Source organism: Ursus arctos, unplaced genomic scaffold (assembly GCF_023065955.2).
Source record: "Ursus arctos isolate Adak ecotype North America unplaced genomic scaffold, UrsArc2.0 scaffold_18, whole genome shotgun sequence".
Classification (NCBI taxonomy): domain Eukaryota; kingdom Metazoa; phylum Chordata; class Mammalia; order Carnivora; family Ursidae; genus Ursus; species Ursus arctos.
The window spans coordinates 59,528,329-59,555,450 of NW_026622852.1; the positions used below are offsets into that span (position 1 = coordinate 59,528,329).

A 27,122-nucleotide genomic window follows, 5' to 3' on the forward strand; every position below is an offset into this window, starting at 1 on the left:
TTGTTTCTTTCCTGTCCTGATAAAAACAAGAATCCCTTAGGCAGCTGGAGGACCCAGAGCCTGGCGCTGGCTGTGGCTCAGTTTGTGGGTTGACCTCACCAACCTTGCAGCCCCCATCCCAGCAGAGACCCTGGAACGAGTCTGGGTGGGCACAGGCCTCTCCCTGCTGCTGCCTGGGCCTGGGTCAGTCCCTGCAGGCCTCCTGCTGTGCCATGCCCCTGCCCTTTCTGCCGAGGGCACTAGGGTGGACGGGTATGTCAGAGGTCTCACTGCACGCGCCGGGACGTGGTAGCATGATCAGCTCATAAGGGGATGGAGCCAGCCCGGAGCCCTGGGAGCTGGGCCTGGCCGTGTTCTGTCCCACAGGGTATGGGCCGTGCAGCTCTCCCTGCTCGTGCTGCTGAGGCACAGGGCAGCAGGAGTCCCCTGGACACTGTAGTTGGCCACCATGGCGGGTTGGGATGGACACAGTGAATGTCTGAGCCACGGGTTAGGCTGCAGGCTCTGGCCCTGGCTTTGCCCAGTCCTGGCTAGTTGACCTGGTGATTTGACCCAGCTGTGCCCTATTGTCTCCGCCTGGGAACTGGGCCCACTGGTTGTCCTGAGGATAGTGCCTGGCAGGGGTGAGGGCACTCCCTGGGGAGGGCTGAAGATGTGGACGCCTCCCTGTCCCTCCTTGCACTCAGCGCGCGGCCTGTGGCCCGTTCGTAGGCCAGGCACCTGTGACACACGGCTGAAGACTACAAGGCCGCCGGGGGTCCTCAGCTGTCATCGTGTCTGTCCCTTCTCTAGCTGCTCCTGGCTTGACCTTCCAGAGCTTACCAAGTCGGCCTGACCTCTCACGTCCTGACCCTGGCTCTGCCCCTCCAGGCCCTGTGATCTTGGCTGGTGGTCTCCTTTCTTGAGCCCCGGTATCCAGAGTCTTGCGAGGGCAGCTGGACGTGACGGTGCCTGGGGAGCCGCAGACAGGCCCCACGTAATAAGCACCCAGGAAACACTGCCTGCTCATCATCAGGGAGCGAGACTGGCCAAGGTGATGAGTGTGTGGCCAACAGTAGTGAACAGATAACACGCCACAGGTGTTTGGGAAGAAGGAACAGCCGTGAGGCTGGGTGTGGGTGTGTGTGGGCCCTGTGGGGGCCGCTGCCTCCCTCAGCTCGGGCTGCAGAATGGAACATCTCAGACCAGGCGGCTTAAAAACAGGGGTGTTTACTTGCGATGGTTCTGCAGGCTGGAGGTGTGAGAGCAGGCAGCCAGCACGGCAGTGTCTGGGGGTGGAGGGAGCTCTGTGGTGTTTTCTCATAGGGGCACCCACCCCCACACTGGGGCCACCCTCACGAACTCGGCTCTGATCACCTCTCAAGGCCGCACTTTCTAATGTCATCGAGTTGTGGTTTGGGTCTTCAACGTGGAATGTGGGGGACACAAACATCTGGTCCATAGCAGTGACATCTGAGCAAAAACTTGGAAGGGAGGAGGGAGTGAGCCTGAACGTAAACAGAGGACAGCTGTGCAAAGGCCCTGGGGCCTGGGTAAGCCTGGCTGGGAGGAGCAATGCGGGGTGGGGGGGCTCCTGTCCTGTGTAAGCCACTCCCCATGCCAGGGGGCCCATGCAGGGTGAACAGAGGAAGAAGATCTAACTCAGGCCCTACAGGCATCTCTCTGACCACCCTCCCAACCCCCAGTATGGACAGGGGGCAAAGAGAACAGGGAGGCAGGCACGGGAGGTGCCGCTCAGATCCCAGCAAGAGGAGGAGGGGTCAGATTCTGCATCTGTTTTGAAGGTGGAGCTGCTGGGATTTTGGAAGAGAGTGAAGGCAGGAAGGAGCTGGGGGGACCCAGCCAAGCAGTTAGAAAGTGGGGTTGCCTGCCTAAGTGGGACAGGCTGCATGCGAGAGGGGCGGGTTGGGGCTGGGCGCATCGCGAGCCTGGTAGGGCAGAAATGATGACGAGGGTGCTGGTCAGACTCAGGCGGGAGTGGGGTGGTGCTCAGGGAAGTTTGCAAACCTCACCCTCTGGGGTGGGCGGGCCGGGAAGTGCGCCAGCGTTGCTCTGGTCTGAATGCCCCAGTGAGGGCAGCCCGCTCTCCAGACAGAGGGTGCATTTAGCCAGGCTCAGAGGGCCATGAGGGGGCCCGCCCCGGAGCTGGACACAAGCTGTGTCTCAGAGGGGCATTTCAGCCTCCACCACGGCCAGGGCCTGACTGTCCCGCCAGGCGGGGCCTAGCAGACAAGGTGGGGACGTTGAATCAGGCCCCCGGGTGTCAGGGAGCAGCCAAGAAAGGGGCCGCTGGCCCGCCCATGGCAGGAGATGGAACCGGGTTGTCGCTGGCTGCGGTGAGTAAAGGGCTGCACGCAGACGCCTGCCTGTCCTGACAGGGCCACTCAGCTGTCCCCAGAACGGAGTTGACCCTCCATTACTGCCACGGCCGGGCGCTGCCCCCAGGCACAGTTGGTGTGGGATGGGTCCCGTTGTTTCTCGAGAGCTACCTGTCCCGTCCGGGGTGGGAATGGACGCTGTTGGGATGGGTGCCCTTATGAGGAAACACGCAGAGGGGAAGCCCCCCCCCCTCCCCGGCCTGCTGCAGCTCCTTCGGTGTCACACCACGGGGTCAGGCTGCGGGCCCAGAGACTGCGCTCCCCCGGCTCGGCGCCTGGGCTGTGCCTGCTGGCTGGGGGCTGTGTGCGGGGGGCAGAGGCCGGCTTGGCACTGACCACGGCAGCCAAAGGGATGGGGGTGGCTCCGCTCGGGGGGCGGGAGGGGCAGGGAACAGCCCCAGGTCTTGGGCCGAAGGAGCTACTGGCCGCTGTCTCCTGGGCAGGCTGCTGCCGTGGTCCCCTCCCTGGACTCCCGGGACAGCAGCCACTGACGCCCTCCTCCAAGGATCGCTGCTTTTCCACCCAAGGCCTCTGGAGAGGGGAGCAGGGTACAGCTTCCTCAGACCCCGGAGGCCAGGACAGGGAGAAGGGCTCGGCTGCCCACGCCGTCTCCTCCGGCCGGCACTGGACACGTGGCCTGCTCTTGGGGGTCCCTGGGCATTTGGTTTGGGCAGGTCTGAATCACCTGAACGGGCCCATCTCCCTCTGGGACCGTCTTGGGCAGTGGCTGTGGGCCCAGGGTGGGCTTGCTGCTGCGGGCGGGCTCACGCCCCAGGCCGTCTGCTGCCGGCGTCTACAGAGCTCTTCGCGTCACATGTGGAGCTCAGTGCGGTGCTGGGGCGGCTGCAGAGGGCAAGCCTTCCTCGGATGCAGCCTGTGGGGGTCCACAGCATGCCAGGTGCTGTAAAACGCTTCCCCCGGGTTCCCTCTGCACCGCCGGTGACAGGCCTGCGGGCCCGGTCTGACGGGGGCACGGAGCTTGAGGGCGGGTCGTGGGTCCAAGGCCCGGGGCTGCCAAGACAGGAGCCCCAGAGCACCTTCCCACCCCAGAGGCCCCGCTCACTCTACCCGCAGCTTCGCATGGCCCCACCCTTGCATGCAAGGGCCCCCGGGGCACCCAGCGGATGCCCAGCACGCGAGTGTAGCTGGAGGGGTGCTCGGCTCCTGGGAGTACCTGGGCTGCCCACGTGCGTGTAGGTTGAGGGGTGAACGGAGTGTGCAGATCAGGGTCTGAGGCCCCACATGCATGGAGGTAGGAAGAGCATTCCAGGAGAGGACTGCACGGAGCGGGGCGGGGAGGCCCTGGGAACGGGCAGGGGCTCAGACTGGACCTGTGGGGAGCACCAAGGCCAGACCCCACCCAGGCTTTGGAGGGTCTGCCCCATGTCCACGCCCGACCACTTGTCCAGTCGGGGGGTGCGAGGTCATGCGGACGCTGCGTCTGCCCCCGTGGGGGACCATGGGGCGGAGTTTCCTGCCAGCCTCCGGGGTGCAGGCCGACGACCTCTGCTCCCCGGAGAACCCCAGCCTGGGCCAGCCCACCTCTCGGCCAGGGGTCAGTGCCAGGCTGACCAGGCCTGTTCTCTTCCAGGTGCCAGGCCCAAGAGGACACAGAGGCTGAGTGCAGAGACCTGGGGCCTGCTGAGGCTCCCCCTGGAGCGGGTGAGCGGGGCTCAGGGCGGGCGGCTGGGTACCCCGGGGCCGGAGGGGCAGCCGCCCACCATTAGAAGCGGAGCGCGGGCAGCGGGTTCAGGAGGCTGGTGCAGTGCTCGCTGAGCTGCCCCCACTCACCCCGGCTCTTGTCTGTATCCCATCCCTGCCACGGGAGACCAGCGTGGCCTCTGCAGCCCGAGACGCCGGACCAGCCATCGGCCCCCAGAGAGGCCCCCACAAGGCCCTGTCCTCTTCCCCTTCTTCCCAGGGTCCCACTAGCCGTGTCCCCCGGGGGACGAGCCATAGTCCTTACACATTGCAGACCCCCGAAGCCCCACGCAGCCACAGTCCCCAGTGTCCGGGTCTGCCCCCACTCCTGTCTGCTCCCTGCCGACTCAGACTGGGCCCCGGGGGAGCAGAGCTGTTAGAGCTCGAGCAGCTAGGGCTTGGCCACCCCCAGCCGATTGGAAGCTGGGCAGGGTAGGGCTCTGGGCCCATTCCGTACCTGCCAGCGGGGGGTGCTGTGTAGCCCTGCGGGGGTGAGCTAATCTCTTTGAGCCTCTGTGTCCTCCAGTGTGGACTGGGTTTAGTCGGGGGGTCTGTGGGGAACAAGACTCGGGGCTGCCGTGGTCACTCGTTGCTCAGTGTGGGGCCAGCCGCCTAGCTTCCAGCTTCTCCAGGACCCTGCCCTGCCTCTCCTCCCCCCAGGCCCTCCCTTCCTCCTCCCTCCGACACCCAAGTGCCTAGGTGTGTGTCTGTGAGACAGGGCCGCCACATCCGCCAGTCCCCCCTTAGGGTCCTGCCCCGGGAAGCATTGGTTCAGGATTGCTGACAGCCCCGCCCATGCCTGGCCTTCCTCCCCCTCCCCAGGAGCAGAATGGAGACAGCCACCAGGTGGGGGAGTGGCGGGGGCCGGGCAGGGACATGCTCCCTCTCCCCATGAGGAGCAGGAAGTACCAGGAGGGGCTGGAGGCTGCTGAGAGGCCCCGAGAGGGCGGTCACTCTCCACTGGACAGCGCGGACGTCCGGGTGCAGGTGCCTCGCACGGTAGGCGACCTCTTCTCGGGTGCCATCCTGTGCAGCAGACCTGGGCCAGGCCAGGCGCCCCCCACCCCCCAGGGGCAGAGGCCACAGCCCTGTGCTGCCCCCGGGGCCTGCTGAGCGCAGGGCACTCAGTGCAGAGACGGCGTTCGGGCAGGTGTATCCGGCCTCAGCAAGGTCCAGGCCACGGGGAAACTAGACCAAGGGCCTCGCGGATGGGGGTCTGTGGGACAGCCTTGGGGGGAACGCAGGCCCTCGGGCCCGGCCGGCAGCCCTGTCTGGGTACACAGCACATGGAGGTGGGTGAGGGACAGATGGGCTGGTGGTCGGATGTAGACCAGTGGGGGCGGAGGGATGGGGGTCTCCCGCTCCTGGCAGGTGTCCCGTGTCCAGGAGGCAGGGCTGGCCTGTCTGGGCTCGTGGAAGCCGGTCAGGGTTTGGGAGGCCCAGCTGAGCCCAGGTTCAGAGGTCAGCCTAGAACTCCCCTCTCCCCCAGAACAAACACCTGGGTCCAAATCTCTGGGAATTAGTCTAAAAACAGTTTCCTCTGAGGGCTTAATCAGCACCTTCTCAGCCTTTGAGGGGCGTGGGTGCCACTCGGCGCATTCTTAGCCCCAGACGGCTGCTGTGCGCCCTCTTTCCCGCGAGCCTGGGAGGGCCTCTGCCAACCCCGTTTGACCCCGGCACTGCCCTCCAGCCTGCCAACCAGGGTCTGTGTCTGTGAGTGAGAGGTGATGAGAGGGGGACAGCACTGAGGCCTCAGGAGAGTGGGGGCCCCACACTGTGTTTGGGGACCCCAGCCCTCAGCACAGGGGCCTTGCCACCATCACACAGGGTTTTGGGGTCTGAGAAGGTATGGCTGGGTGATGTCGAGGGCCCCTGGAACTCCTCCTGGGGCAGGACATGGGGAGCAGGGCTGGGCTGGCCCCAAAGGTCGGGGTCCATCCAGAAAGGGTCTGGTAGGGGAGGACCCCCAAACACCAGGGAGCCACAGCAGGCTTTGGAATGGGAAAGCCTTTTCCACGTGGTGACCTGGCCCTAGCCGTGTCCCTGTTGCTGCCGTCTGGGCTGCGGGGGGTGGGGGGTGGGGGGGAGATTCTACGAAATGTGAGCAGTAGCCAACGCTCAGGCTTGCCACGTGTAAGGCCCTTACAGCCTTTCCCTAAGACGGGAAACCGAGGCACAGGGCAGCGAAGAAGGTAGCCTGAGGGCACCCAGCCAGGAATAGTGGAGTTGGGGTTCCAAGGCCAGGGTCAGCTCCTGGAACCCCAGCTCTGCCCCTCAGACAACATAGCAGGGATCCGGGCCGTGGGGGCACCTTTGGAGGAAATTCCGATGGCAGAGTGCCAAGGCTGGCCCCAGCTGGCAGCCTGGACCCCAGTGGCAGGCTGATCCCCCCGCCCTGAAGACGCTGGCCCAGCTCCCTGCTGTCGGAACTGCCAGCCGGCCTTCCTCCCAGGGCTCTGAGCTCCCTGTAGAAGGAGCAGGACAGAGGGCCCTGGGGGGCTCCGTGTCCCCGTCCCAGCCTCACCTCCTGCCAGGGCTCCTAGCCAGTTCCCCCAGACGCCCCAGGGTCGGCCCCCACTGGGCCCCGGGGCCAGCCTGAGGAGGGTTGTGCTGTGAGCAGGGACAGGGATTGTCCTGGGGGCCAGCCGGAGGCCGAGGCTCCACAGATCTCCCAGTGCAGGGAAGGGGCCCGGTGGCAAGTGGCAGGGGCGGGGAGGGCGCCGTGGGCGGTGGTGGCCGCTGGGGCTGCGGCGTGGGAAAGGCCAGCGTCCTTCTGGGTCCTTGCGGGGCCACGGCAGTCCCGGCCTCGGCCTCGGGAGTCAGGGCTGAAAACAGAGGCGGCTTCTCCTGGGCTGACCCAGGTTTGGAAGGAAGCCAGGCCCCTGTCAGCGGGCCCCTGTCGGCAGGAAGACAGCTTTCCAGACAGGTTCCGTCCCCCTCGCCCCTCTGGCCTGACTGCCCGTGGGCCGGAGCAGGCACCCTCCGTGCTGGAAATAGTCTCCGAGTGTTTACAGAGCGTGTGCGCGCGCCCGTGCCTCGTGTGTGAGTGTGCGCCCGCGGAGCGAGTGAGCACAGCCGGGGCGGGGGCCGGGGCGGGGATGGCGCTCCCCCGGGGCCTATGTAAGCGCTGAGCCCACGGGGGGCAGCACAGGCGCCACCTGGCCCAGCCCCGGGGCGAGTGAACAGCGCGCAGCCCTGGTCGCTGCTGCTGGAGGGACGAAGCGGACCCAGCGTGAGTGTGGGGTCTCCGGCATGGGGAGGCTCGGGGGGCCCTGGATGGGGTGGGGGGCAGAGCAGAGCTGTCCTCCTGGGGTTGGGGCTGTCGGGGTGAGCTCCGGCACCTCCGTGCCTTCCCCGGCTGGCAGGCAGGGGTGGGGGGAACCGGCCAGCAGGCAGGGGTGCGGGGAGCTGGCGAGACCCGGGGCTGGAAGTCCAGCAGGACAGAAGGAGGCAGAGTCAGGGGGCAAAGGAGACGTTGGAGCATGTCTTGCTGGGACCCAGGACGGCATCCTACACGAGGGGAGCGGGGCCTTCTTGCTGTCCAGAGCCTCACCTCGTGCCCCTGTGGCCTCAGCCCCACATCCCCCAAAACGAGGGAAGCCCTAGCCCTTCACAGGTGCCCCAGACAGCTCTGCTCCGGGGCCCTCTCTGCCCAGCCCCAGCTACGGGGTGACGGGGCCAGGGGAGCCTCTGAGCAAACAGCACCTACTTCTGGCATGCCCCTTGAGCCCCAAGCTCAGCCCAGGGGGAGCTGGAGGAGTGTCAGGGGCCCATGTGTCTAGAGAAGAGGGGCCCCAGGGCTACACCTTTTCGAGGAGGGGCCTGGCTCCATTCACCTGGCCCACAGTCGATCTGGGGTCCCCTGCAGTGGTGGTGCTGTGCTTACCCCACACCTGGCTGAGTCTGGGGCCCCAAACGACCTGTGAACAGCCCCTGACCTGGGGAGGCACCTGTGCGGCCCCCACCAGTGCAGGGCTGATGCTTGGCCCCGACCACCCTGCCAAGTGCAGCACCCCCACCCAGGGCCCCTCTGTACTCAGCACCAGCTTTCCTTTTGCTCCAGGCTCTGTGGGGTGTTGGGCCAGGACACAGGACAGGAGAGCCCTGAGTTGGGGGCATCTTGAACTACCCCCAGCCTTGGCTCTGGGCCTGCCCTGGTGGGACAGGGGTGGGGTCTCTGTCCTCCGAGCTGCCACCTGCTGGCACAGTTCATGCATGGGCAGACACCCCCTGAGCTGTCCCTCCCTGGGTCACCCTTGGCCTTCGGGGACTGTGCTGCCCTGGGAGGCCAGGCTGGGCCTGTTTGGGGGGTGCCGAGCCTGCCCCATGCTTGCTTGTGGCCTTGGAGGTGTACAGGCCCCCCTCTGCAGCAGGCTAGTAAGGGGTCATCAGATCTGGGACCCAGGCAGTGCTCAGTAGGTGACATCAGCCCAGCTCTGAGCAGGCCCCCAGACAGCTGAGAGGTGGACAGGCCAGGGCTGGGCAGGGGGCGCTGGCATCAGAGGGGAGGGGGAGGAGGAAACAGTCTGTGGCCAAGGTGGCCTCTGGAAGCTGCCCCCTCCACCAGTCAGCCCTCAGGGCCCTGGACCAGACGTGATGAGGCTGGTGGGGGGGACCAGCACTGGCCCTGCCCTTTGGGGGGCTCCGAGAGACCACTGCCTCCAGCCTCCCCTCCTGTGGATGTGTAAACTGAGGTCCAGAAGGGGAGTGGGTTTGCCAGTTGGGACTCAGGCAGGCCCATGGGCCTGGTCTCCCGCTTCCCATTTCCCCCTCCCTCTGAGGACCACTGTCCCCTCCCTGGCCCCATCAGCGGGGCTTGCCTAGACCTAGCAGGTCATTCCTGGGTCAGCCCTGCCCACCACCCAGGCTGCACACTGATGGCATCTCCCAGAGTCTCTGTGCTCCCGGCATGTCCAGGCTCTGCCCTGCAGCCACCCAGAGCAAAACCTGGGCACCTCAGCCAGCATGCAGAGGGAGACGCTTTCTCTTTAGTCTGAATACCCCACAGCCAGGGTCCTGGCCACCACACATCTGTCCTCTGGGCCCACCCACAGGTCCAGGACCCAAACCACAGAAGGGGTAGAACTGGGGTGGAACACAGGAGCCCTCACCTCCCCCAACTGTGGCTCCTTGCCTTTGGTGATATGACCTGACATTGCTGGCCCTGGATCCACCACCACCACTGCCAGCGCCCCCCCATCCCCTCCACCCCCGCACAGACCACTGTAATATGTAAAGCGGCCAGCAGGGCTTCCTGCCTGCTGAGGGTCTAGTCACTCACTCACTCACTACGGCTTGATTTGTTCATTGGGCAGACAATGGTGAATGCTCTGCTGGGTGCCTGGGCCCCAGAAGCACAGGTGGAGCTCACGGCAGGGGCTGACACAAGCATGTGATAGAGTCCCACGGGGCGGGGGGCGTGTGGCGCAGGGATGCTGGCAGGAAGTGGTGGTGACCGGGCTGGGGGAAGTGCTCCAGGTGGGCAAGTAGGGGTCGGGCGGCAGGGTGAGGGAGGTCTATGGATGCTGGGAGATGATGGGCAGGTGGGGCGAGTGTCCGGACCTTATCCTGGGCTGAGCAGCTCCCTCAGTGGTGTCCAGGGATCTGAGGGGCTGGTGACCAGAGCCAGGGCACTGTGGCTGGGCCAGAGCCGACGCTGACGGCCCCTGCCCCCCCAGAGCATCCCTCGGGCCCCGTCCTCGGACGAGGAGTGCTTCTTTGACCTGCTGAGCAAGTTCCAGAGCAGCCGTATGGATGACCAGCGCTGTCCCCTGGAGGAGGGCCAGCCTGGGGCCGCCCAGGCCACAGCGGCCCCCACCCCGGAGGAGAGGGTCGGTGAGTGCCCCCCATGGAGCCCCTCTTGTCCTTGCCACGCTCCCTCCCTGCCTCCGCCACAGTGCGCCCTCCACCACAGTGCCCCCGGGAGCCCTTGCTCCTGAGGCGTGGGGCACACCAGCTGCAAAAGTGCTCCTTGTCACTGGGAGCCTCGTCCCCCGCCTCGCCCAAAGCTGCATCCTGGGAAGCATGTCATCATCCCGCCCTCCGGAACACACCATGTCAGGACGCATCGCGGGCTCAGAGCCGGCCTGGGAAGCCAGGCCTCCCTCCTGTCACCTAGGAGCCCCCGGGGGTGGGCGTGGGGCCTGCGGCAGGGACAGCCGGGGGGGGGGGGGGGGGGGGGGGCAGCTGGGGTCTGGGGCCTGACCCAGCCTGCGGGGCCCCCTCCCCGGCCTTGCCCCCACAGCCCAGCCCTCGCTGACGGCCTCCCCGCAGACCGAGGAGCTCCTAGACCTCATCGCCAGCTCGCAGAGCCGCCGGCTGGACGACCAGCGGGCCAGCGTGGGCAGCCTGCCTGGGCTGCGGGTCACGCACAGCAACCTGGGCCGTCTGCGCGGGGACGCAGACCCACAGGAACCGGGGGACGAGTTCTTCAACATGCTCATTAAGTGCCAGGTAGGCCTGCCGCTAGGGGGGCCGGGGGCGCTCACCCCCCCCCCCCAGCCCAGCCCAGCCCAGCCCCCAGGCAGTCCGGAGCCCGGAGCCCTTCACCCTCGCGTCTGCTGGAGGCTCGTGACGCCCGCGACGGGCTCCGGCCGGTCCATCTCGGGCTGGCTCGGCTGGTGTCACCGGGTGCCTCTGGGGCCCCCCAGAAGGCCCCCCCGGACGTCCTCGGGCTGGCCGCTCCTCATCGGGCAGAGGTTCCAGTGGCAGGGCAAGATGGCAGAGGGGTTTCAGGGGCCTCATGAAAGGCTGCAGGAAAGGGCGTGGCCTGGCTTACGGGATGGTGCCACTTCCAGATGTGACGTTCATTCCCACAGAGCAGAGGAGAGCGCCGCCCCGGGCGAGGCCGAAAATCCTCAAAAGCAGCCCCTGCAGAGAACCCCTGAGCCCCTGGCCCATATGCCCGCTAGGCCCGCTCCCGGCCCCTCTGCTCCAGACCCTGCCCAGCAGCCCAAATGCCTCCTCGGCCCCTCGGCCCCAGCCCCCTGGCCTGATGGGGGGCCCTGGGGAGTTCCGCACCTCGGGCTTGGGGAGCTGCGGCCCCCAGTTCCTGCCCCCGAGGCTCCTGAGCCCATCCCTGGCAGGTGGTCTTGGGCGCAACATGGGAAGGCCAGTCCAGCAGCCCCACGCCCCGGCCTGCCCACGCCATGCCCGGAGGTTACTTGGCCCTCCCTTCCTGGGTGGCCTGGGCAGAGGCTCCTTGTTCTTAGGGCCAGGGCTGCCAGCATTGCCCGCGGAGCTGATTTTACTGGTAGATGCAGGGAGAGCCACTGGCCAGCAGCCCCTGCCTGGGCGTTGTCCCTGAGACCACAGACCACTGGGCCCACGTGCTAGGCCGGGCCCACGAAGGCGGGGGAGGCCCAAGCTGCCAACCCGCGTGTCTGTGTCTGCCCAGTCCTCCAGGATCGATGACCAGCGCTGCCCGCCTCCTGACGTGCTGCCCCGTGGCCCCACCATGCCCGACGAGGACTTCTTCAGCCTTATCCAGAGGGTGCAGGCCAAGCGGATGGATGAGCAGCGGGTGGACCTCGCCGGGAGCCCCGAGCAGGAGGCGGACGGGAGCCCCGAGCCCCGGCAGCAGTGCCAGCCTGGTGCCACCTAAGACCCTGCAGCCACAGCCCGGCTGGCCCCACCCCAACTCCTGGCCTCGGGGTCGGGGGGCTCACCGTCATCTGTGATGCCCACGGCCCCTCGAGAAGCCCATTTCTCTGGAGGCCATGGCTGAGTGCAGGCTCTGCGCCCTCTGGCCCTTCCCACTGTGGCAGATGCTGGGCGCACAGCCCCCACGGTGTCCCCCTCCCAGGGTGGCAGGCGCAGGCAGGGGCTGCCCTGGGCGGGTGGGCTTGCCTCTCTCCTGGACCAGCTCCCCGGGGGGACACGGCTTTCTGCAGGGCCTCCCGGCCTTCTCCCTGCCCCTGGTCCAGCCTGCAGCTTGTTGGCCCCAAACCCTCCATGGCCTCTCCCTGCCCTGCCCAGCTCCGTCCCTCCGTCCTGCCCGGCAAATGTGAAAACTGTGCTGCCCCCGCTAAGCCCCCAGAGGCCGGTCTGAAGGCTTTGCTGTGGGGTCTACCAGCCACATGGACGTTTCTGTGCTCCCAGAGAGGGTCCCAGGGTTGACAAAGCAGACATGCTTGCCCCAGTCCCGCCCGCCCCTGGCCCCCTCCAGGCTGGAGGAGGTGGAAGGCCATGTCAGAAAGCCTGGAGCCTGACAGAGGCAGTGCGGGCAGGACAGATGCCCCCATACATTGTCGCTGGGCCCTGGCACTCGGCCCCCAGCCGGCACCCAGTCCTGAGCAGGCAGGGCCTGGAGAGAGGTGAGGGGAAGGGTAGGGAAGAGCTGTGACACCCCTGAACTCCAAGCCCCAAAGCCCAGGGACAGAGCAGGCCTGGTCGGAATGCCAGCCAGCAGCGAGGTCTGTGCCCGGACCACACCAGGACCAGGGGCGGCCGGCAGAAGCTGGGGGGTTCAGCTCAGCTCAAGCCTGGGCCCCCCCATGAGCACCCAGCCCTCAGCTGGGAAGATGACATCACTGCCTTCTCCTGTGGGGAGGGTCCAGCCCCCACACATCGTCAGCCCATGGGACTGGGCAGGAGACGCCCTCTGGGGGCTGCAGCCTTTGCTGTCCCGCAGGCCCCTGCCTTGGTCCACTGCGAGCCCTTCTGGCGAGCCCCCGGCCCTGCCCCACGGCCCCAGGGCGTGAGGGGGCCCCTCCTCGGTCTTTCTCCGAGGCTCTCCAAGCGTGGGGAGGCGGCCGGACCCCCGCCCTGCAGGGCAGCCTGGGGGCCCTGGGCCTGCTGTGACCGTGCTCGGACACCCGGCTGCAGGGTCAGATGCCTGCACGGGCTTCTCCCAGGCCGCCCCCCATACTTGAATGTACGTGCATATTTATTGCTCACGCGTGTTTGCCGTGCTGTCAGTGGGTCCTTCCCAACCCAAGAGGTACATTTTTTTCTGTTTTTCCCAAAAAAATAAAGTCTGCCAAGTGAATGCTGTCTGTCAGAATTCGTGCTAAGGATGAGGGTATGTTGGTCCTTTGGGGGCCCCAGGTGGCTGACCTTACCTGGGTAAGCAAGCCTGCACTGTGCAAAGGGCCTGGGGCCGCCACCCCGCTCCACACCCACACAAGGTGACCCAGCCGTTGTGGCTGCCAGCATGACCATGGTGCCGGCCAGCCACTGGCGGCAGGTTGATTCCGTTGTTCTCCACCCTGGGAGTGGCTCTCTGTCCTGACAACAGTCACACCTTGTCTGGGCGCACACTTGCCTTTCCAGTCCTGAGTCTCACCAGTTGCAGAGCTGTGGTCCACCCGCCCAGGCCCTGCTCCAAGCCACGGAGCAAGAGAGGTGCAGAGCCCCATGACCTCACACCCCTGCCCCACCGGCCGATGAGTGCAATGGAGCCGTCTGCGAAGAGGGGGAGCCAGCTTGAGGAGCACACCCCCAAGCAGACACCCCAACCCCACAGCTGCTATATGGCACTGTGTCCCCAGGAGGAGAGATGCGAGGCCCAGGGACCAGGCGAGGCTGGCGGTAGCCTATTCACCACACTTGGAGTGAACTGCTCGGCCCGGAGCACCCCATCTGGCCACAGGAGGCTGCCTAGCAGGGTGGGAGTGGGGGGTCGGAAGACCCACGAAGTGAGAGTGGCATGGGGAGGGCCAAAGCTGCTCAGAAGGGAGGTCTGCAGGTAGGAGGCGTAGGCCGCAGTCGGGACGCGCCCACACAGGGAGATACTGCCGGGGCCCTGGGGGCTGTCACTAGAGCCCCCTGACCCAATAGTTCTTGGTGCTCCGAGAACGCTCTGCAGGCAAGTACCACAGGCTGCCACATTGCCTCTCAGTGGCTCTAGGAGCTGTAGTTTCCCTGGGAAGCAACGGTGTGGACCATCTCAGTGGCTCTGGGAGTAGGGGCGCCCCTTGTTGGCTGGTACCTGGCCATGGGATGCACTCATGGTGAGTCTCTTACTATCTCTAGGCATGAACCCTGAGAGGGGCAGCCCCTCCAGGGTCAGCAGGCCCTAGACATCAAGCATCAGAACACAGGAAATATAAATGTGGTCTATATCCACGTCCACGCCTGGGGCCTCAGTTTCCCCATCTGTGAAGGGTGGGATTGGCCTGGGCCGCCGTCCTCCGCCCAGCTCTGCACTGTCAGATCCGGTGGGCTCCCAACCCTCTGGGGACAGTGAGGAAGGCAGGCGGAGGCCCAGCCCCGCCTCCTGAGGCCTGCGGGGGGGGGGGGGGGGGGAGGCAGGCGCCGGGGCTGGCTCAGCCTCCGACAGTCTCCGCCAACGGCACAGGACGCTCTGAGGGAGTAATAGGTGGTTGTCTGCCAGGGGAAAGACAGGGGGTAATCGAGTCAAAGCACACACTGCCAACGCCCTGGAGAACAATGGCAGAACCCGGGGCGCCGATGCAGGGCAGCCGTCAGCTCGTATCCTGCCAGGATCTGCAAGACCGTGGCTGGTGATTAATAGTGAAGGTCACGCTTCTGGAAATACACGCGCTCCCATAAATACAGGAACATCCTGATCAGGCCGTCAAACAAGGCTGGGAGACAAACCGCATGCCCCTGGGGGGAGGGCACCACGTGGGGCACACGGCCCACCACGACTCCCACCCCCCTCGCCACCGCGGCCACCCAGCCCTGCTGTGGCCACAGCAAGCTGCCCGATTTGCTGACTCCATCTGGCTGACAGCCAAGGGTCAGGGCGGAAGTTGGCACTGGCTCACCAGCGCTGTCCTGCAGGTGTCGGGGGACGGCAGGGGGCACGGGAGGAAGGGGGATCTGTAGGACCTCCCCGTGTCTGGCCAGAAAACAAGACCCATGGTGGGTGCCGCCCCCCGGGAAGAACAGTGGCTGATTGGCCACGCCTTCCAGCCTCCCCCAGACCCAGCAAGACCGGGTCCCCGCCTGCAGAGCACGCCATGCAGAGCACGTCCGCGCTGCCCCATGCCTGTCCCACGTGTTGTCTTCCTGCCCTCACACCTGACAGGGTGCCACGTTAGCATCTCCATCTGATGGGAAGACACGGGTTCAGAGGGACAAAGGGACCTGCCCAGGGCTGCCGGCCACAGCCAGAGGGGGCGCTCAGGCTCCCGGTCCGGCTTCTTCCCACACAGACACACAGCCACCAGCCGACAAGTACAGGGCCTGTCCTCTGTGCAGGGGGACAGCGGAGGACCAGGACCAGCACCTGGGGGGGCTCCTGGGAGTCATTCTGACTCCAGAACCAGGGACAACAAGAAGGCCCAAGGCCTCACCATCTCCAAGTGATGTGTGTTTATTGATAGAAAACAGGCCAGTCTGGAAGGGCCCAGGCCGAAGCATCTTCTGGAAGGTAGAAGACAGAGTCAGCTGGGCTCCGTCTCGCCAGGATGAGTGGGGTCCCGATCCTCGCCCCCTTCTGGAGCAGTGGGGGATTTGGGGTTCCCGGCAGCCTCTAAAACCAGCTCTAGTGCCCCCTCGCCAGCCACTCGGCACACCTTCTCCCCTCTGGCCGCCAGGATTTCTTCAATATTCCTGAGAGAGAAGGAGGCGTCGTGACACTCCCAGCCCTGAGCCTATCCCGCAGCTTGGTTCTTCAAGGGCACCCAAGGGCACCCAGAGGCAGCTGCTATTACGAACCTGTCCTCAAGCAGAACAGACGCTCAGAAGCCCCACTAAACGGTGCAGGGCCGCCGGCCAGGAGGCTCCTGCCCACGGAGGGGTGTGCACCGCCTCACGCACACCCCCAATCTGGTGTGACCGACCAGCCAGCGCGGGCAGAGAATGCCAGCGACGCGCCAGGACCCTGCTCTGGAGCTGGCGCCCCGCACATTCTGTGGGGATGGAGCCACACGATGAAAGGGCGTCCCTGCTGCAGGAGTAAGCCCAGCGCGCCCCCTCACTTCAGGGGTGGCCCGAGCCCGGGCTCAGGCAGGCCAGAGGTGAGAGCATAGGTCGGGCAGTGAAGCAGAACCACAGGGAGCTGGTCCCATCCCTGGCCAAGTCATTTGTGGTTCCCCAAAACTCAAACCTAACAACCCCTCCTGTACTGACCAGGCTGGGAAGGTGGGCTCCACGAGCCTCCCGACACGAAGGGTGCCCCGTGGAGGCGGGCTGCGGCCCCAACCCCACAGGCCAGCTCCCATGCACGGGCCTGTCCCCCCCACCCTGCCCGCGGGGCCTCACCTCTTTCCATCCAGGTCTGAGAACCAGCCCAGGTTGTCCGCGATGACATGGTGCTTCTGGCAGCCGGGGCAGGTCACAATGACCACTCCCCGGTGATAGGCCAGCTTGGAGATGCGCTTGGAGGACCGTCTCCCACACACCTGGGGGACACCCGCAGCCCAGGTGACGCCCTGTGCCTGGCCCCGCCCCCAAGAAGACCCCGCCCCCTCTGGGGCAGGGCCTCATCCTCCTGAGACAGCCCACCTGCCCGTGTGTGCCGGGCCCCGCCCCTTGGCAGTACCCCCGTCCCGGAAAGGCCCCTCCCTTGGGGACAGCTCCACCCCTCTCCCGGAAAGACCCCGCCCCCGAGGGCAGCCCCACCCCTCTCCCGGAAAGGCCCCGCCCCCGGGGACGGCTCCATTCCTCCATACTGTCCTCCGCGCACGGGGACCTTCTTCCCGCCGCGCCGGCCAGCACCAGATACGGACCCAGCTTCACACCCGTCGCACGCTCACCTTGCAAGTGTAGACAAGCTGGTAGTGCGCGGCCCCGGGCCCCGGCTCCGAGCTCAAACGCCGCCAGCCCCAGACCCCTGACCCGGTCGGCCTTCTCCCCGCAGCCTCCGGTCGGCCCCCACGTCCCCACAACCACCACAGGCCGGGTCCCCGGGGCCGCACGCGGCTCAGTAGCGGCGGCACGCGGCTTAGCGCAGCCCGCAGCATCCCGCCTTCCGACCTCGGCTGCCCCGCCCCGCCCCACGCGGCTGAAGCCGTGCCGCCACCATCTTGGAAGCGGGCGCGCGGCGTAAACGGCCCTTTTCGGTTTCCGTCCGCGACTGGCAGCCGGTGCTCTGCTGCCCCCTGGAGGCGGGAGGTGCGCACGCGGCTGGGAGGTGCATGCGGGAGCGAGGCCTGCAGACTACGGTACCGGGACGCCGGTTGTTTATTTATGGAACTGCATTTCTGACACTGCTGCACGCATAGATAGAGCAGGCCTGTGACAGTCCCGGTACGTGCTCGCCGGCGCGCCCGGGCGGCTGCGCCCCTCCGGCTCGGCGTCCTCCCGGGGCGCTGGGCTGGCTAGGAGCCCTCGGTGTCGGTGTTGTCGCTGCCCGTGGTGTTCTCCCAGTCCACCTCCCCCTGCCTCGAGCCATGCTGCATCTTCCTGAGGGCGCGCTTCCTGCAGGGGCAAGCGCGTGTCCGCAGGGCCGCCGCGTCCCCTCCCCGCCCAGCCTTCCTGGAGCTCGCCCAGGGCCGCCCACCGCCCGCGCGGCGCACCTGCGGTAGTTCTCGAAGCTCTCCTTGAGGCGCCGCCGCTCCTTCTCGGGGGGCTCCCCGCCGCCCTGGCCTGCGTCCTGGGGGAGGAGCGAGGCTCAGGCTCCCGGAGTGCGGAGGTGTCCCCGCCCCTGCGACCGCACATCCCGTGGAGGAGTGCGGTGTGCTGTCCTGCCTTTCGGAGGGCAGGACAGACCCGGGACCCACAGCCAGCTTGGCCTCCGCTCCAGGCCGGCGTTCCTTCTGTCACCATGCCCTGGGGCCTTGGAAGACAGGCTTTTGGCGGCTGCCACGCCCTGGCCCACTCCCTCTGCCGGCTGCCTCGTCCAAGAAGGGGGACTTGGCTTCCTGTTCCAAACAGTGCGTGCACCCCAAGAGCTCATGGGCAGAGGCCCTTGCCATCACCCCCAGGCACCCAGGTTGAGCAATCACCCTTCCTGGGCTCGGTCACACTGAGGCCCAGGGCAGCAGGGACCCCGGGACGGCCTTACGTTGGCGGTCAGTGGAAGCCGCTCCTCCTGCAGAGCCACAGAGGGCTGCTGGGGGCTGTCCCTGTTGGCCAGGCCACCTAGAATGGAGAATTAGGCCTGTCGGTCCCACCCAGCTGCTGGGACCACACATGGCAAACACCCGGCCACTTCCTCTCCCCTGAAACTGCCGGGCCATTCCTGCACCATCTGGGTCCTCACTTGAACCCCAAGAGCCCTCCCATTGTGTAGACAAGAGGACTGGAGCTCAGAGATGTCACTGCCCACTGCTGACTCCCTCTAGGCAGGCAGAGGCCACTGGAAGCCCACCAGGCAGTGCCCCACCATCGAACGCTGCTCCTGGGTGGGGGCTGGGGCACCGCAGCAGTTGGGAGCACAACATTCCAAGCTGTCCGGTCCCCTCAAAATTTGCCAGGGCCTGGACGGGTCCAGGACTCAGGACCGTCAGACAGAAGGTGCTGTGGTGGACGGGCTCCCCTCAGCTGGCCAGGATGGGAGACTGGACATCTAGTCTCACTGACATCACAGGGGGAGAGACCCAAACCCAGGTATCTCCCTGGGGCTGGCACCTTCCCTTCCTCTCCGCCCCAGCTCCTTCAAGGGACCATGCCACCCCTGGGTTGGGGCTCCCAGGGTCTCCCCCTACCATTCACTGCTTGCTGGGTCCTGCCCACCTGTCCCCATGTTGGGGCTCTGTGGCCTGAAGCTCAGGTCTCTGGGCAGTGTCAGACTGCCCAGCTCCCTCACTTCTGCACTGCTGTTCCTCTTTTGCCTCCCCTGGAGGCTGGCGGCAGGCCTGAGGCTGAGGTCGGTCTGGCTTCCCACGCCACCTCCCTGCCCGAAACTCTCCGCCTCCCCTCTACAGCCACCTTCAGAGTGAGCCCCTCCAACCCTTGTCACCCCCCTGGCGACCCCAAGGCCATCTCCCTGCCACGTCTGTGCCTGGCCCTGAGACGCCCCGCTCCTTCCCCACTCTGTTCGCATCTCTCACACTTGCTGGCGGATTCCCTTGCCCCCCCCCCCCCCGCCCACGAGGAAGCGCAGGGAGAGCAGGATGTCTCAGCGCTGCATTCCTGGGCCCAGAGTGGGCTCCATGGGAGGGACGCGCTCCACATCAGAGCTGGGGCATAGGCCCCACACACCTGGCTCTTGTTTGCTCGCTCGGGAGCCTGGGGGTTACTCATCCCTCCAAGCCTCAATGTCCTCATTTGTAAAGTAGGGTTGTGAAAGATTAGTGGGACGGGGCTATACCCTGTCGGGACTGGTGCCAACTAGGGTGACAAGGAGGCCTCGGCCAGACTCGTCCGTGAGAAGCTGCCCCCCTCCTCACCTTTGTCTGAGAGCTGGACGGCCTCCAGGTCCAGGGAGAGCGAGAGCTTCCAGGGAGAGAGACGGGCATCCAGTTAGAGTGCCGTCCTCCGGGGATCCGCCTAACTTGCCTCTCTGTTTCTCATCGAGCTGGCAGGAAGGCCCTGTCCCAAGGACTGGTGGTGGTTGGCCCACCCTGCTGAGGCCCGGGAGGAGAGCAGCTGGCCCAGCTCCCACAGGGGGTGGTGGCCTGGAGCCCACCCTGAGGGTCATACTCACCTCCTGGGAGTTCCTGGGTGAGCTGTCCTCTAGGTCAGAGCTCTGTGGTCACAGAAGAGGAGTCGGTCAGCAGGCTGTGGGGAAACCCAGCCACCCCCAGGACCTGGGGTGGGGTGGGGCTTGGTGAGGGGTCCCAGGCCAGGCCCTGTCCTCAGGGAGGCCCCTCTCCAGGCCATGGCCGGCCCTGGCCCCCACCCAGAACACCCCTCCCTTCCCCTCCTGACACCCAGAGTGGCCTGCCAGGCCCCGAGCTGTGCTCCCCCACACCCCCAGGAGGAAGGCCCTCTACAGAGGACAGAGGAGGTTCGGAAAGGCCTGGGACCCGCCCATGGCCACCCGTGGAGCAGTAGCCAGACCCGGTCTGGACCTGGGCTGCCTGGCGTCCCCACCTCTGGGCTCTGGTCTCTGGGGACATGCTTGCTCCTGAGGGCCAGCCCCTATGTTCTACTGGGGCAGGGCTGCAGCTCTGACCAGTGGGCCCTACAAAGGTCCCCAGCCCCCGGGAGGCCCACCAGGACGAGCGCGTCCAGCTGCTGCCGCTTGAGCCTGCCCTCCAAGGCCAGCAGCTGGCCCTCGCGCTGGAAGAGCTGCAGCTGGAGCTCGTCCGCCTTCTCGGCCAGCTCCCGGACCTGCTTCCGCAGCGCGTCCTTCTCCTGCAGGCTCCGAGAGTGCTGTGCGTGCAGCCCCTCCCGCGTGGCGATGGCCTGCAGGGACGCACAGGGCAGGCTTGCCGACTGCTGGGGGACCCCAGCCCCGCCCCCCAGCCCACAGTCAGTGCTCGCGGGCTTGCAGGAGTAACCGAGGCTCACGACAGGAAGCAGAGGACTCCGGGAGCGTGAAGATCAAACCTCCAGCCCCAACCCCAGAATAGCCCCTCAGTCCCTGCACCCTCCCCGAGGCCTTGCGCTCACACCCCTCGCACGGCTTTTATCAGTCTGCCCTGTGACTTGGTATCAAGAACACGGTTGTTAGCGACCGTGTGGCGTGCTTTATCGCGCCGGTCCTCCGCACACGCCAGCCGGACCACACCTGAGGACACAACTCCGACCCACACCGAGAGGCCAGTGGGAGCCGGCCCACTGCCTGGAGGCCAACCTACGTCCCCTGGAGCCCTCGGCCCCAAACAGCTAGGACCGGATAGATCACTGAGAATTGCCCTCATTTCTGTCCCTGCTTCCGACTTAGGACCAACCAGAAAGAATCCTCCCTGCCCACCTGGGCTGCCTGGCCCCAGTGTCCCTGGCTGGGAGCCTGCCTTTGGTCACTACAGCGCTCTCCCCTCCTCTGCCTGCCCTGAGGGAAGGTGGGAGCCCTGCTCCCCGGCCTGGTAGCAGGCTTCCCGCTTCCCACCACTGCCTGTGGCCTCAGGGCAGCACCCCTGCACCCAGCTCGCTTTGCACACTCTCATCTCTACGGGGAGGCTTTCCGACATGCAACTGCGGGGCCAGAGGCTCCTAACACAGGCTGCAGTCCCCTCCAGACTGCCACCAAAGCACCGGCCGTAACTGATCAGAAAAGGCTCCACGTGATGTGGTGGGAAGGTGGCGGAAAGCAGTGATGGGGATACAGTCCAGACGGACTTCCGCCTCCAGTCCCCAGGGGCGCAGCCAGCCAGCCTAAGTGCCAACGGTGTTTGAATAAAAAAGCTATCTGCTGGGGCGCCTGGGGGCTCCGCGGGTGAGCGTCCCACTCTTGATTTCAGCTCAGGTCGTGGTCTCAGGGGTGGTCAGATCAAGCCCCACTCAGCGGGCAGTCTGTTTGGGATTCTCTCTCCCTCTGCCCCTCCCCACCACGTATGCTCTCTCTTGCTCTCTCTAAAATAAATATATCTTACAGAAAATAAACTATTTGCCAAACAAGACAACTCCCATTTTTGTAAAACAAAAATGAAACTATAGATATGTTGAAAAGACGCTGAAGGTACAACCCGCCAGTGGAGTATGGTTTTCCTGGCGGTGGGGGAAGGGGTCACTTCACGACTGTTCAGTTTTCAACCAGCTCTTTGACAAGTGCCCTCCCCCGAAAGAGCAAAGGGCGAGGCTTCAGGGCTGGGGGAACACGCCCCCGCCCCGGGGTAGAAGGCGGTGAGGTGCCTACCTGGTCCCTCTCGATGGCCACCTCCTCCATCTGCTGCAGGATGGCCTCGATGCGGTCCTTGTACATCTTGGAGTCCTTCCGTAGCGCCAGGCACTGCAGCTCAAACATCTCCTTCTCTTCCACGCACTATGGGAGCCCGCAGCTAGCCCCCACTGCCCGTTCCGGCCCCGGGTCAGGCCCAGCTGGGGGGACGGGGAGGCTGCTTGAGCCCTTGGGTCCCTGCCAACCCTGAACTTCTGGACCAAAGCCTGGGCCTGCCCATTCTGGGAGCACGGGCCAGGAGTGGGGTGAGCAGGCCAAGCCCCTGCACCTCCAGGAAGGGGTGAAGTCGGGGTGTGGATCCCAGGGGCTGCGGGGACACAGGGCAGTCCCTCAGCCCACCCAGCCTGGCTTGGCCCAGCTGCATACCCGGGCGCGCAGAGCCTCGCCCTGCCGCAGGTCCTTGCGCAGAGAGAGGATGGTGTTGGCTTGCTCTTGGTGGTCCTGAAGTGCCTGTCGCCAATCCTCCTCCAGCACTTGGATATAGGGGCTGCTCTTGTCTGGCTTCCCGTCCTGTGGGTGGTAAAGGGGAGAAAGTGGCAGGGAAGCAGCTGGACTTGAGGGGGCCCTGCTCTTGGCATCAGCATCCTGCCATGCCCTTCCAGCTCCCATAAGCACTCACCCCCCTGCGCGGGGCCCCCAGCTCCGGCCCCGGCCCCGCCGCACCTGCATGGTGGCCTCCAGCTCCTGCACGCGAGCCTGCAGCAAAGTCTTCTCCTGCTGCAGCTGCCACACGAGCTCCTGGCTGGGCCGCTGCTCCATGGCGTGCCTGAGCTTCAGCGTGTGCTTGCGCTCCACCCTGCAGTCGTCCTCGGCCCTCATGAGGCTGTGCTTGAGCCGCTCGATCTGCGGGAAGACCCCGTCAGCCGGCCAGCCTCGGCCCGGGCCCGGCCACCCTCCCGCTGCGGGCGCAGGGACACCTCCAGCTGCAGGTCGCGGCTGCGCATGAGCGCGGCGCCCTTCTCCTCGCTCTGGCGGGCCAGGCGCATGGCTAGGTCGTAGTTCTCATCCTTGCAGCGCTTGAGCTCACGGCTGCCCGCCTCACACTCCTCCTTGAGCCGCTGCACACGCTCCTGGTGCTTGCGGAGCAGGCTGTCCTTCACCCGCAGCTCCTTGATGAGGTCATCCTTGGAGCTCAGCAGCTGGTTCAGGTCCTGCACTTTCCTCTGCAGCTTCAGCACCTCGCTCATCAGCAGCTGCGTCAGGCCTGACTCCCCGGATGCGTCTGCAGACGTCTGGGCCGCGTCAGAGGGCCCACCCGGCCCACGGCCACCCTGCTGCACCCCTCATAGGCCCCAGGCTTGAGGGCCACCCAAAGGTGCTGGTGCTCCCCTTCGAGGAAGCAGGCAGAGCTCCTGACTCACCTCGAGACCTGGCCCCCAGCCCACCCCTGGGACGGCAGCAGTGACGCCGGGCATCCCTCCCCCTTCAGCTCATTTTGTCACGATCTTGGTTGTCAGACACGAGGACATGTGTCCAGGCCAGGAAAGCCTGGCTTCGCCTCTTGCTGGGACCACCAGGCACCTGTCCTCCCAGAAGCCGAGGCTTTGGTGGGATCAGACAGAGGGGTTCTGACCCGTGAGTCGGCCTGTGCCCCCCAACCCCCCAGCATCGGGTCCACCTTTCCTCCAGCAGAGAGAGAAGCAGCAGGACGGAGCCCGCTGCTGGCACCCCCATGTGCCCCTTGCAGCGGCCTGCCTGCAAGGCCCCATGCCTCACCGATGATCATGGAGAAGACACGGGTGGGCTCCTTGCCCGTGACCTTCTTGTAGAGCTGCGGGTAGTAGAGCTCCAGGCTCTCGAGGAAGGCCACGTAGCCCTTGTGGCCGGTCCGCTGCAGGATGTCCAGGAGCACGCCTGAAACCCACGGGGCCTGGCTGGGGCTGGGGCCGTCCTGCCCACCTCCCTGGGCACCCAGCTGTGGCAGGCCTGGGCCTGACCACCCGCCCTGGGCTCTCCCTGGGGCCTCTGCTGTGCACGGAAGCACCACCGCTCCCGGCAGGTGGGACAAGGTGTGGGGTGCTGGGGCGTGCCCATTCCTGTGCCCGAAGCTCCCGGCTGAGGCAGCACTGACCCACTTTCCGCTTGCGGATGACCAGGCTGGGGTCACTGAGCACCTGCTCCTCATCATCGGGGTTCAGCACCTTGCACTGCCTCAGGTAGGGTGTGATGCGTGAGGGGTCGATGACAGAGATGAGCTTCACGCGGAAGCTCTCTAGAGCACTCCAGCACTGGTCCTCGTTCTCATAGTCTGACATCGCGGAGGCCCCAGGTGCGGCTGGTGGGAGAGCTGTGGGGAAGGACAGCCACACGCCGGGCCCGGGGGTGTCCAGGACAGTGTGCAGCCTCACCTGTCCCGGCCCCCCTCCTCTGCTGGTGCCGTGACCTGGGTCACTAGCTCAGCCAGGGTGGCCCTCCCTGGGTCCTGCTGCCACTCCCCCGGCACCTGAGTTTTCTCTGTCCCCGAGTCGCCCTGATGCGAGTGGGGGAAGACATGGAGGGCTCTGGGGATGGGTGGCGTCTGAGAATACTGCACGCCCCGCACCGTGGCCCTGCTCTGGACTCTGCACTCCCTATCCCTAAAGTGTGGCGCTGGAGGGCCACCGCCTCCCCCCACTGGCAGGGCCTCCTGGCAGGTGTGGGGAGGCAGGCACCCAGGCTGGGGCAGCAAGCCTGGGGCAGTGACCCGACCGCCAGCGGGTGCAAGGCAGGGCGGTGGGGAACTTCCTCCTTCCTGGACACGGCGCCTTCTCAGAGCCTAGCCCCACCACCTCCTCTCCTTCCGGCGTGGTGCAACAGTGGCCCAAGCGTGGCTTTCTTGGGAAGGGCGACTGTAGACCGCCCACGGGAGACCAAGGCCCGCCCCAACACCACTCTGGTGCCCTCTGCAGACTCTCGGGTCCTGCTCTCGGGAGCAGCCACGTCTGGGCTCCTCCTCCCTCTCCTAGATGAGACCTGCTCCTGAGCCCTCGGGTACCGTGGTGCAGGCTCCCCGACAAGGGCACCATCTGCGTTGGGACCACCCACTGCTGCTCCCTTCCACCAGCAGGGGTGGGAACCACTCTTTTGAGCCCTGGGCCAAACCAGAAGCCTCCTCCTGGTGGTGGGGATGGAGGCCCCGACCAGCTGCCTCACATGGCCCTCAGATGGCGTGGGAACGTGGTGGTTTCCAGCCCAGAAGAGCTAGACCATGCTCCCAGAGGTACAGGTGGCAGCAGGAACGGTCTTTGCAGGAGTTTCTCTGACTTTCTGCAGCCCTCGGTCACCCCATTCAGCCCGCTCCCTGCCTTTCCTGCCTAAAATTCACACGTCCCACGCCTGACACCCTGCTGCTAAGTCCATTGAGACGAACAAGCAGGCTGTGAAGGGGGACAGGGCAGAAGACCTGAGGCCACTTGTTGCCCTTCTGGGGTACATGCCCCAGGACCCTGCTCCCTGCCCCTGGAGCCCTGAGCAGAGACAAGCGTCTTCCTGGCCACCTTCAGAAAGGGCAGCAGCCCCACCTACCTCAGGGTCCTGGAGGGGTACCTGGGCGGTGGGACGCTGGTCAGCCTGGGCCACCCCGATCTGATGAACGGGAGGAGGTGCTGCTGGCCGGCCGGCAGAGCCCAGGAGGAAAGCCGTGCACTTCCTGATGGTGCTGGTTAGCTCCACGGAGACTGGCAGGTCCTCCCGCCTGGCCCAGGGCCCCGGAGGCGGGGCGGAGGGAAGTGGAAGTCTTGCTCAGAGGCCTGGAGGCCCAGCTCTGGCACCCACTAAGTGGAAGTGTGAGCAAAGACCCTCCCTGGGGCTGGAGGAGGCCAATGCACCATCCAGTCTACTCTGGCCTGGACACGGGCTTCCGGAGGCTTCACCAGCAGGGGCTGGCTAGGAGCCAGCAGTGCGGGCAGCTTACAAGGTGTAACTGTAGATCCGGGGCTTTGGGCCCAACTCTGGGATCTCTGCGGGGGCCCACACACTCGGCCAGCACGGGGCCTTGATCACATGAGGGCTGCAGTATAGCGTCCAGAGGGCACGTGGCTGGAAAGGCCGCTGCGGCCCACAAGAGGCCTGGGGCCTGGCCACACCTGCCCCACGTGGCCACCAGCCCACGCCACAGCTAGCACAGCACACCCCCTCTCTTCCTGGGAGTGTCTCCCCTCAGCAAGGTCTCTCCACCGGGACACACAGGACTGTGACAGTAGGCTCCCAGGACCCCGAGGCCACTCCCCATGGCCCCACAAACCAGTTTCAGAAGAGCCGTTCCCCAGCCGGCAGAGCTCAGGCCAACAGCCAGGGCAGCAGGCCTCCAGCCCCAGGCCGTGCCAGGTGCCGGGCTGAGGCAACAGCTAGGGAGAGGCCGGACAGGCAGGGCATGTCCTGACCAGGGCTCCTGGCTCTACCTTCCGGAGGCTGCTGCCTCTCGTCTGACCAGCTCCCTGCCTGTGGGTTCTCCATCCTCAGTCCCTGGACTTTGTCTGAATCGCGGTGGCGGTGGGCAGCCTGCCCCATGTTCCCCCGCAGGTGTCTGAGAGGACAGAGGCCGACATCACACCTCCAGGAGCAGCCAGTTCTGGGCCCTTGATGGAGCTGCGACCACTGGTGCCTCCCTGCTTTGCAAAATAAAGCTAATAAAAGGTGTCTCCCTCACGGTGCGTGTTCATAAAAATTCAACGAGAGACACATGATGTTCTCTGTATCAGAAACTAGAAATCCGTAACAAAAAGCTAACTGGAAAATCCCTAAATATTTGAAAATTAAATAGAAACCTCTAAATAACCACAGGTCCAAAAAAAACCCCAGGAAAAGTAGAAATGAACCGAAAAAGCACTGGACACAAACTAAAAAGTGAAAGCACGTTCACAAGGCTGCATGAGGGTGGGTCAGTCCCCAGAGGGCGCGGCGGACGGGGCGCCCTGGGGAAGGATCACGCACGGAGGACATGGGCACGAAGCCTCTAGAACCAAGTGCCTCAAAGGCTACACACTAAAACCAAGGCTGAGCGTCCCTCAGACAGAGCCGTGGAGGGCGCTGGGGCTTGGCCTCCTGCCAAGAAGCAGCGCTCAGGAGGAAGGCGGCGCTGGCCTGGGGCCGCTGCACGACTTGTGGGCAGCCAGGCTGCCGCTGCTTCCACGCGCCCATCTGGGTCGGCAGTGTGGTCGGGCAGGCAGCAAGCCAGGTCCACCCCAGTCCCCATGGCTGCACCAAGACCAGTGGCCACCTAGGAGCTCGCGACAGGCCACTTGGTCCAAGCCATAAATGCGTCTTGTGGAAAGGGGACCCCACGCCCAACACTGAGGCCTGGGGTTCAGGGGGCCCCTCAGACCTCAGGGCCCAGCCAGCTGGCTCCCGCCGCGACCAGAGGAGGCCCCGACCCTCTGCACACTATCCAGTCTCTCAGAGTGACATCACAAGAGCCTGGCAGC

The 27,122-nt window shown here is 65.7% G+C and overlaps 3 protein-coding genes across 6 annotated transcripts in view; 1 reads left to right on the forward strand and 2 right to left on the reverse strand.

Moving 5' to 3' along the window:
- GPSM1 (G protein signaling modulator 1) overlaps nt 1–13,065 on the forward strand; it is a 29,718-nt gene extending 16,653 nt beyond the window's left edge. For 3 of the 4 annotated variants that reach the window (XM_048223366.2, XM_048223365.2, XM_057313843.1), the window contains exons 10-14: nt 3,970–4,040; nt 4,902–5,078; nt 9,758–9,914; nt 10,324–10,532; nt 11,476–13,065. In XM_048223366.2, coding sequence (XP_048079323.1) covers nt 3,970–4,040; nt 4,902–5,078; nt 9,758–9,914; nt 10,324–10,532; nt 11,476–11,682 — 821 coding nt within the window. In that variant the 3' untranslated portion in view covers nt 11,683–13,065. The remainder of the gene's footprint in view (nt 1–3,969; nt 4,041–4,901; nt 5,079–9,757; nt 9,915–10,323; nt 10,533–11,475) is intronic. The other variant, XM_048223367.2, reaches the window with a different exon arrangement.
- Nucleotides 13,066–15,234: 2,169 nt separating this feature from the next.
- DNLZ (DNL-type zinc finger) lies at nt 15,235–17,040 on the reverse strand. Its single transcript, XM_026490192.4, has 3 exons — nt 16,748–17,040; nt 16,254–16,393; nt 15,235–15,602 (listed from the first exon to the last, which is right to left on the reverse strand). The coding sequence occupies exons 1-3, from the start codon at nt 16,952–16,954 to the stop codon at nt 15,434–15,436; spliced, it is 516 nt and encodes a 171-aa protein (XP_026345977.1). The 5' UTR covers nt 16,955–17,040; the 3' UTR covers nt 15,235–15,433.
- A 256-nt stretch (nt 17,041–17,296) lies between these two features.
- Nucleotides 17,297–27,060, reverse strand: CARD9 (caspase recruitment domain family member 9). The gene is made up of 13 exons (XM_026490190.4): nt 25,225–27,060; nt 23,792–24,007; nt 23,437–23,574; nt 22,638–22,942; nt 22,384–22,563; nt 22,087–22,230; nt 21,679–21,804; nt 20,094–20,285; nt 19,582–19,623; nt 19,325–19,370; nt 17,998–18,074; nt 17,510–17,586; nt 17,297–17,411 (listed from the first exon to the last, which is right to left on the reverse strand). The coding sequence occupies exons 2-13, from the start codon at nt 23,973–23,975 to the stop codon at nt 17,312–17,314; spliced, it is 1,611 nt and encodes a 536-aa protein (XP_026345975.1). The 5' UTR covers nt 23,976–24,007; nt 25,225–27,060; the 3' UTR covers nt 17,297–17,311.
- Nucleotides 27,061–27,122: the final 62 nt, after the last annotated feature.